The following is a 10,464-nucleotide window of genomic DNA, read 5'->3' on the forward strand; positions in this document are numbered from 1 at the left end:
GAGCTCCCAACAGACCACCTATGTGACAATTGCTCAACCATGGACTTCCACTTCCAGGTTTACCACTTCTCCACAGGAGCCGAGGTGAGGGACATGTACAGTAATTTGTCCAGTCCTCTTCTTGAGCAAAACTGGATTGGTAAAGGATTGTTGGTGACACAAAAAGTGGGAGGCTGTTGATTGCATTCCTGGTGATGTCTTGGGCCAGATTCCAGAAGGCAGTATCTTCAGGAGGGAGGGAGGGAGATTTGCATACATGACCTCACCAAGGAGCTCTGGCCCCACGCATATAAACTGGAGAGCCCGGCAGTGGAACTCAGTCTCACTACTGCCAGACCCAGCAACCAAGCAGGCAGAAACCATGGCTGTGCTCCGTTCCTTGCTGCCACAGCTGGGGCTGCTCCTGTGCCTGGCTCTTTGGCTTTTCTCCTGCCTTCTCTGCAAAGTTATTAATGACCCCTGCATGGTCTTTGATACAATCTCTACCTCCTACCTCGGACACTTGGGAATCAGCACTCACATTGGACGGTCTCTGGCGGGAACATAAGCTGGAACAGGTGAGTCAAAGTCATTCACGCTGCTGTCCTTTGTTCTCGCAGAACATAGCCCTTCCATCCTTGCTCCCAACGTGTGTGTGAACAGGATGGGAAATGAGGAGGGGGTGTTGTAAGAGGCGTTTAATGCGTGGGAGTGGATTGGAAGGATGGTTTCTGCAGTTTCCGGTCCATATCTGAATTACAGGTGGTCTAAAGCCCCAATGCTCAAAAGAACTGAGCCCCAGCCAGACCATACCTTGGCGAACATGTGGCTGCATTAAAGGGACACTGTTATTTTGAGAGATTTCATTGAGGTGACAGTCCCCATCAGGTCCACTTGACAAAATGACCATACCTGCAGGACACCAGGAAGGAGGATTTGCACTTAGTGTGTGGGAAAGACCGCCTGAGCTAGAGGGGAGCCTCAGCAGGCCCCCACCCCACCCCACCCCATCTGCGGCGGGAAGCCTGGGAGCAGAAATCTAAGTGGATTGCTGGGGCTTCACTGGACACGGTGGAAGAAGCTGCCTGACTCTTGGCTGTTCAATCATAACCTAATGTTTTTCTTAGAGGTATCTGGAAAGTATTTCATAACTTTCCCTTTGGGGAATTCAACAGACCTACAAGGGTAAATAATTGCTTTCTAATTAGTCAAACCTGTTAGTCAAGGGAAAAAGCTAGGATCTACCTAGCTTTACTTATTCTTTAAAGAAAATGTTCAATTTGTTTTTTAAAAATTCTATTATTATAGTGTGTGTTCTCTTAGGGTGTGCATACGTGTGTGCACACACAATGCCCTGGCACTCATGCGAAGGTCAGAAGGTAACTTGTGTGGAGTTGCCTCTCTTCTTCCACGATCATATGGGTTTGAGGCTCGAACTCTGGTCACCAGGTTTTCGCAGCAAGTGCCTTTCGCCTCTGAGCCCTCTCACCTACCCTTCCCCCCCTCCATACCTTCCATCCCACCGCCTAGTTTTATAATAGCAACATTTTCTTTGGGGGGCTTCATAGACGAAAACGTTTAGCCCCTGCCCTGACCTACTAGGCAGACCCTTGATATCCTGGTTTGTAGATAAGCAGACAGGCACAGATGCTGTAAAAATCGTGGATCTGGACGAACGTCCACATTATAATGCTACGTCTTACAATGTGCTAGATTTTGCTCTAAGGGAAAATGCTTTCATTAGCCTCCATTTTACAGGAGAAAAGGAGGCATATAGAATCAAAGGCCACTTAGAATGTCACAGAACTAATATTTGAACCTAAGGAACACAGCCAAGAGCCACCCTTCTTACCACATTATGCCGCCCCTCCTCTCTTGAAAGTCTAAACAAATTTTTCAGAGACCACCTTGGTTATGGCCACACGCTGTAACCAGCCTAGCACGTGAGCCGCCTTGCCTGCGCCTTCCCCACAAGCATCCCTGCTGTCTCTCTACTGTTTCCTGGGCGGGTAGGGGGCTGTCCATACGCAAGCGCTCAGGCTGTAACAGGACTGTGCCCTTCTCCCTTGAGAAGTGGGTCTTTTCATACCAGAGCAGGGAAGATAAATCTGTATTCAAGCTGAGCACTAGGTGAGCGCTGCTTGTGAATCACATTACTGTGGGGGCGGTTACAGGCCTCTGATGCGAAATGGCGCATCAGGAAACAGCAGGTCTGCTCTGAAACGGGAGAAAGAACAACTACTGGGGAAGATAAGATGAAGACGGAGGAGGCCAGTTGGGGGCGGGACCTAGACAATGGGGAGTGGGGGAAGGGCGACCACAGCAGTTCCTGCAGCTGGGGAGGGGGGGGGAACAGGGAAAAGTCCTTCACTTCCTTGAATGCCTGTGCCTGCTTTGCTCAGATTCCATTCCAAACCAAAGCGTGCAAGCTCTGAGGTCAATCTGACTCATCCTTTAAATTGAGGGTCAAAAATCTCTGTCCTCGGGCATGAGAGGAGCCAAATTCCACACCTAGAAGGTTCCCAATGCCTTTGTAGAACGCTAAGGCCAGGACTCAGGCCTTCCAGAGACCCCAGTAGACACCAGGCCAGCCACCTTCCCTTGTTTTCTTTGAAATCCTTTTCCACTTCAGCATTTTGTCAACATTGGTAAAGCCACGTATAAATGGGCTTGGCAGATCCTGAGAGACAGTTACAACTTGGCCAACACCTCAAAGCACCTTCCCTGGGCCTCTTCAGGAAAGAAGTCTGCAATATTTACATTAAGGCTATGCTGGACCAGCCTCTGCCTCATTGTTCTCGACTGTGGACAAGAAGAATATAATTTGTTATTTCCCGAACTTTCCATTTTTAAGAACATTGAATAAAGGATTTATTTTAAGAGCTAGAGATAGAACCCAAGACCTCGTACATGCTAGACAAGCACTCTACCACTAAGTTTACGCCCACCCCTGCCCGATACAGGGCTTTAGGATTAATCAAAAGTAGTTGTTTCAGCCAAACACTGGGCTTCTCTGATGCTTGCAGCAATAAAACTGTAAAATATAATTAAGCGTTCAATTCTATAGAGCAGGTGTCAATGTTTCGGGTATGAGGGGAAAAGAGGGCTAAGTTAGCCCAGAGAGGGGTGTGAGCAAGGTCTGGGTGTGTAAGTGGGGCTGGGGTGAACGATAACAAGAAAAGGAAGCCTCCAGGCAGGCACCCAGACATGAACAAACACCAGACCCAGGTGCGGGTCAGATATGAGCCAGGTGCATTTGTAGAGCAGCTGGGGGCGGGGAAGGTGGGAACCAGTCGCTGTCCCTAGAGTGGAATGCAGACTGAAGAGGCAAGACGAGGCGAGGCTCCTGGGGTCCTGCAAACTGTCATTGACAGGGAAGAGGCAGGAATGTGAAAGCAGGAAATGTTGAGGTTCTCTAGGTGGGAGGGCGGGCGCACTTCCCACTGGGTGGTTTGCATGAGGAAGTGTGGTCTGGTCACTAAGAAGGGAGACACTGAAACCACAAATCCAGAGAATGCAAGTGCCAAGGAAGGCTGAAGCCCACAGTGAAAAGCAAAAAAAAGGACCAGTCAAAAAACATCCATGGAGAGCTAAGAGGATTGATAACTATCTAAACAACATCGCTGTGCATAACCTTCTGCCACACCATGACACAAAAACGTAGGACAGAAGTCAGCTCCTCTCTGAGTGACTCAGGGCTTATGGGATTTGGGGTCGTCAACTGACCTTCTTGGCAAGCAAAAGTAGGCTGATAAAATGTGCTTCAATATAATAGTAATAGCATTCACAATTTGTCCAATATGAACCAGATGTTAGCATCTTTTCTTCAGTCCTCTCAGAAGCCTTTACTGATAGATAGCATCCCACACAATGAGGGATAAGTCATTGCTCCAGATCCAGAGCAACAAAGTAGGGACTTAAAATGTGTAGAGGTTAGGGATATAGTTTAACTAGTAAAGTGTTTGCCTAGAGCGGTCCAAGTTCTGGTATCTCATAAATTAGGCCTGGCAGCACACACCTGTAATGCCTGTACAAAAGACATAGAGGCAGGAGCATTAGGAGTTCAAGGTCCTCCTCAGCTACACCTGAGTCCAACTTAAGATGAGATCCTCTTTCAAAAAACAAAAACCATGCAGAGTGACCACCGAGTAAGAAGAAACCAAGGCCCAGAGGTGTCTTGTCTTGCTCCTAAGTTCTAGAGTCAAGACGTAGATCCAAGACTGTCTGTCTATTGTGTAACACGAGTCACTCGCTTTGCTTTCTTCCAGGTCGTCTTCAGTTTCCTTTACAGAAACAGGACCGTACTGCCCACACTCTGTAACCTCCCCCCCCCCCCCCCGCTCTCCCTTCACTTTGGTTCCTCTTGGGTCACCCCTTCACTAACTGCTTCCTGGTCCTCTCCTCCTAGTGCTGGTTCCTGTGAACAGGTCCATCAGCGCGGTGATTCTGAAAGCAATGAACCAGAGCAGCCCCTCAGTGGGTGCCTGGGTTGGAGCAGATCAGGAGTGCAACGACACCAGTGTCCTATATCGAGTGACATCTTCCAACAGTTCCGTCGTCGTGGCAACGTGGATAGTTCCCAATTCTGAGAATGGGACTAAAGTCAGCCTGCAGTAAGGATTGACAGCGGTTCACTTTCTTGAACTTTTATAACAGGTTTACATAGTTTCACACTAGCCTAGGACTAAAGCTAGACTGGGGGTGTGAGCAGGGGAACCCAGCAGCAGCGCTTCTTGTCTGCCTCGCCTTCCTTTGTTGTGCCTTTCATGCACACACACACACACACACACACACACACGCCCATCCACAGTACTCAACATAATCAGGAAGACTGGAATACTCTGTTTCAAGTTCTCCATATTCAAACTGCTAAATCTTTATTTTAAAAAAAACAGCTTTTGTTGGCCTACAAAATAATAGATTTTGTTAGAATATTTCACTCTGTATGTCATTGTACTTTGCTCCTACTCACTCCCCATTACCTTCTCTTGTTCCCCCTTTCCTTCAGTTTCCTTCCCTCCTGCAAACAGTCCCTTTCTACTTACACATACACACAGACACACACACACACACACACACACACACGCACACACACACACACACTATATGTAAATCTAGTAGAGAATCATTTAGAGAAAGTGTGACGATGAATAATGACAGTAGTTTTCTTCTGCCATAAAAAATGGATGCCCTGAGGTTCTAAGAAGAGGCCACCTGGAGGCTGGCATTATCCTTCCACAACCAATGCCTCTCACTCTGAGGACCTGATATTACATTGGCTTTAGAAACCAAGGGTTATGAAGAACTTAATGCACCTGAAAGGGCAACCCTGGCATGCTGGGTCCACTGTCAGCATTGTTGTCTCCGCAGAAGGTGGTGATGCTGTCAAGCCATTTTTCCCTTGCTTGCCATACTCTGGACCTAGCCAGGCTTCATTGGCTCTAGAGGAGGAACTATAATGGATAAATGGAAGCTGAATCCAAAGAGAGCTGCTGCTACCAATTCTACCATGGCAACGGTTGCTAAGAAGCCAGATAGTTCTACTTAGAGAAAGGACACTGGCCACACTGGATGCACCAGCGGGTACAGTGTGCAGTCTGCAGGAGAAACAGCACAGTCCCACTAACAGCAGTCTCCATCCTCACTTGCACACTTACTACCACACACTAGTCTCTCTCCTTGTTCGTAATGTGCACACTCATAGCCTTGATCAGCAAGACTGGCTCAAGGGGAGGGGGACACAAGGAACCCCACCATGGAGGGCACTATGCTGAGTAGGCTACAAAAGGGATGCCCAAGGTCTTGGCCTGTGGCATTTACAGTGAGCCTGGGAAACAGGACCCACATACATGGAAGTACTGAGGTGAATCACCTCCTCTGCTCTCCCTGAACACGGAGATTCAGAAAGAGCTCTGTTGCACACTCTCCAGCCTTCCTCTACTGCATCACACACATCACAGCTACAACTGACTCCTTAGCTGGTTTTTTCGGTAGTCATTGATCTGTCTCTGAAGACGCTGTAAGTGTCATGAGCATCAGAGCCGTGACTGTTGGGATCACTGCTGTCTGCTCAAACCAAGCACAGTGACCGGCATACAGACCGCATCCCTTCATGAGTGACTTGCTGGCTGTCTAGACGAGGGGCTAATGCTATAACAGACCCACCGAGTGAACAAGAACAGAATGAGCCCTGAGGATTATTTAATGAACATTTAAGTACCTACGGTGTGTTGGGCATTATTTGCAACAGAGCCTGCCCTCTAGTGGGTAGAGAAGCTCATAGCAACTCAACGTAAAGAAAAGGTGGGAGATCTGTCAGGGTTAACCATAGGGAGACTGGGCCTGAAGGATGTCATTGAGTTTCTGGACAGATAGACCGGGGAAGTTATTACAAACAAAGAGACTCTCTTGAACAAGGGACAAAAATGTGTATCAGCCTGTGGGGAGTTCCTAATTATGAAACTGGTGGGGATAGGAGACAGGAGAGCCGTTTAGAGTTAAGACCTGGAGGAATTCAGTCAAGTCCATATGAACTAGGTCAATATTTAATGATTAGCTTATTGTGACATATATAAAATAAGCTAAGAAGAGATTAACAGGATGGGGTGGTCCAGACAGGCTAAGATGGAACTCATGAGTTCCACAGACAAGGTGCTCACCATCTCCTTCTGATTTGCCCTCCAGGGTCTTCCTAGCTTTGGCCAATCGCACAGCTATCAGGACACCTGTGACCCTGGAATGGCGAGGTGAGTTCTGTTCAAACTCTTTGTATATTTGCCAGTAAACTCGGGCAGTACGGAAAATTGTTTTACCCGGATACCAGCTGAATTTCGCACCAAACAAGAACCTAATGTGAGATTTTCCCCAACCTTCTGTTTTATGCTATGTGGAAAATGAAAGCCCTCTCCAAGAGTTGTACAACTTTTCAGAAATCCACACGGTCATCCGTGGCTCCAAATTCCTGCTTCAACGGGGACAGTTTCTGTCCAGTACTGGAGGCATCAGTATGAAAAAGCAACAACTTGCTCAGTCTCCACCCACAACCTGAAACCCCTCTCATACAAGGCTTTCACAGGGTGAACTTTAACCGACCAGTTTTTAAGGAAATTATGCAGGGCAGGGGATGGAGAGCACTAGTTATCCAAAAGGAATTGGTGTCACAGAAATGTCAATAATGTCATGTTCTTGTTAGCCTGCTTTTTTGCTTTTGTTTTTATTTTTTCTTTTGCAAGATGTAGATTGACCCTCATACCTTGACACAAACTAAGAAAGTACATGATCCCTAACTTGCATCTTCCTATTCCGTGTTTGAGTGTATGCATGCATTCACAGGCATGCATGCATGTTCATGTATATAAATATATTCATGCATGTGGAGGTCGGTGGTCAGCCTCACCATGTTTTAGAGACAAGGTCTCTCGCTGGCCTGGGACACACAAAGTAGGACGGTTGGCCATTGATTCCAGGGATCTGCCTTCTTGGCCTCTCTGGTGCTGTGATCACAAACGTGTGCCACCACCTCTGGAATTTTCACAAGGATTTGGGGAGATCAAACTCAGGACCTCTCAACTGAGTGAAAGAACTTTGTTGACTAAGCCCTCTCATAAGTTCCTAACAGCCTCAGCCACTCTCGACACCACCAGGGATTGCCACCATCTTTCCACAGGGCGCAGACCCGAGGCTCACCTTTGCCCAGGCTCCTTGTCCTTCCTCTCTTCCCCTTTCTCTTATTTCCCCCTTAAGAAGCCAAAGCGTTCAAAACTGAGCTCCAGAAAGGATAGTCAGCTTACCTAAGGACACAGAGAACGTCCAGAGCAGAGCAAGGACTCCGCGTCCACTCCTTACACTTTTTTCTGGTTTTCTTAGACTTATATTACTTGCATTACTTAGACTACATTAAAACTAAAGAAATCACTTTAATGCAGTTTTAAATGTAGGATTCCGCTAAGAGCATGTGTGAAGCCTTGGATTCAAATCTCCAGCATGGGATACAGGGAAGAGAGCGAGTAAGTGTGCAGGTGTATACACGTGGGGAGGACAAAGGAGGATAGCCTCTGCCTTCCTCTGTGGCTGTCTTTCTTATGACTCAAGATAGGGACTCTCACTGAGTTTAGCGCTTCCCGTTTTCAGTTATGCCATTGGCCAACAAGCACCAGCGATTCTGCTGTCTCTGCGCTTCCCAGAAAGTGCCCTTCTACCAGTGCTGACTTTATAGGTCCCACTACCAGCTAAGGGTAAGACACCCTTGAAGTGTCTGAGCTCTAAGCTCCAGGTTTTCTGAAATCCGACAAGTCCCTAGGAGCACAGGCTTGATTTTCTTTGCTTCTCTAAAAGATAATCACTGAGATCCAGCATTTGGCCAGAACCTACAAAAGAAAATGTCCTGGGGCTTACAAGCCCAAGAAACAAAGTCAAGGATATAAACAGGGTATCCCTCTGCCCCTGTCTAGACAGGTATCCCCTACTAACTTTAAGACAAAGACCACTGTTCTTGGTTCTACATGATACTAAGTTCTCACAAGGCCTTGGAATTAGCCAGAAAATCATAAAATTGTTCCACGTTTGGGTCATGTTTGCAGTGGAGCTAAGGGAATGGAAATATTTGAGGGCCCACTACCCAACCAACGACAAATTCATACGCTCTATAAATTCTGTGGGGCTTCTCATCCCAACAGACTATGTGGATGCTGGAGAGATGGCTCAGCTCAGCAGTTAAACATACTGATTGCTCTCCCAGAAGACCCAGGTTCAATTCCCAGAACCCACAGGGCCCTCACAACTATCTGTGACTCCAGTCCCAGGAAATCTGACACCCTCTTATAGCCTCGAGGGCATCACATGCACGTGACACACATACATACGTGCAGGTGAAACAACTATACACATTTAAAAAATAAATAAGCAAAATAAAATGAAGGGGAAAACACGGTGCAGACCTTAAGGATAGAGGCTTAGTTATTTTTATTACTGAACAGTCTGAACTTTCTAGCTGCCTACAGCTCCCTCCCCCACATGGCACTGGAGAAGCGTTGAGTGGCTTTTGCTCATGATCTCTGGCTTTACTGTCTTGAAAACCAAGATTTCTTATTATTGTGTGTGTACCCATACAGCTGTGTGTGTGGAGGTCAGAGGACAACATCTTAAGATCAGTTCTCTTCTTCCACTGATTATATAAAACTGAACTCATGGCCAAGGGCCTTTACCAGCCGAGCCATCTTGCCAGCCTTTTTCTAGTGCCTACCCACCTCCCAACAAAGGTATAATAACCTTGTTTTCTGATTTTTGTTTCTCCCCCAGCAACACCTGCACCCTTGACCCCCACCCCTAAGATTCCTGAGACCAGCCAGACCACAACTGTGACTACAGCCAAGACACCAGCCAAGACCCCAGCCATGACCACAGAGAAGACTATGAGTACGGCCAAGACCACGACTATGGCCAAGACCACGACTATGGCCAAGACCACGACTATGGCCAAGACCACGACAATGGCCAAGACCACGACTATGGCCAAGACCACAGCCAGAAGCCTGGCCGTCAACGCTCTGGGCAGTCCCCTTGCAGGTGCCCTCCACATCCTGCTTGTTTTTCTCATCAGCAAACTCCTCTTCTAGAGGAAACGGGGGAAGCAAATCTCCAATGACCTACAGAGAGCATCCTCCCAAAGCTAGCTCCAGGCCAGTGCTTAAACATGAGTGAATGAAGAAGGTTCTATGTCCACTGTGCACAACTCCGCCACCTCCAACCACAGACCTGTGACACTCTTTGAGGAACACAGACTTTTGCCTGGATCTTTCAGGGCACAAATTCTGCTTTTTTGTAAATACTTAGATCAGCCTAGCTGTAACTTGGAGTTCTGACTCCCCGTTTTACATGCTGATAGCCAATCTGAACTTCTGTTCATAGCCAAAGGATTCCCATGAGCCTCCTGGGTTTGTTGTGGGGAGGGAGATCCTTCTTTACTTTCACGATGATTTCAGGTTTCTAGCCAAATCTACTCAGGTTACAAAAAACTTCTGTGACTTATGTGACTGAAGGGAAAAAAGAGACAAGAGTGGTAGTTCCATGGCTACTAGCAGATCACCGTTGTGCCCAGACCAGCAGGTTTTGAAGAGCAGAAGTATATGGAAACTTTGTCTGAGAAGCCAATGACAGGACCCGTGATTTTTTTTTCCTCTAAGTCAAATAAACAATACATTGAACAAGAATAATGAATGTTAAATTGAAAGTAAGCTTTAAATGAGTGGTAAAATACGAAGTGTTACCCAAATTTGTTTATGTTTTTAAAAATACGAGGGGAATATTATATGTGTGTGTTCTTAAGAACAGATGCAAGGTTAATTTCTCTCAATTTCGTTTTGTAACTAGTCAAAGCTGATTACTCCTTGATGGTAATTTTAACCAAGACATGGGCATATATATATATATATATATATATATATATATATATATATATATATGTAATATTTATAGTACAATGTGAAA

General features: G+C 46.7%; 1 protein-coding gene across 1 annotated transcript; it reads left to right on the top strand.

The window, feature by feature from the left end:
• Positions 1-361: 361 nt before the first annotated feature.
• LOC119809378 (placenta-expressed transcript 1 protein-like) lies at positions 362-9,770 on the top strand. Its single transcript, XM_042054716.1, has 4 exons — positions 362-440; positions 4,388-4,592; positions 6,664-6,725; positions 9,277-9,770. The coding sequence occupies exons 1-4, from the start codon at positions 362-364 to the stop codon at positions 9,591-9,593; spliced, it is 663 nt and encodes a 220-aa protein (XP_041910650.1). The 3' UTR covers positions 9,594-9,770.
• The last annotated feature ends 694 nt before the right edge of the window (positions 9,771-10,464 follow it).

Source organism: Arvicola amphibius, chromosome 3, assembly GCF_903992535.2.
Source record: "Arvicola amphibius chromosome 3, mArvAmp1.2, whole genome shotgun sequence".
Taxonomy (NCBI): Eukaryota; Metazoa; Chordata; class Mammalia; order Rodentia; family Cricetidae; genus Arvicola; species Arvicola amphibius.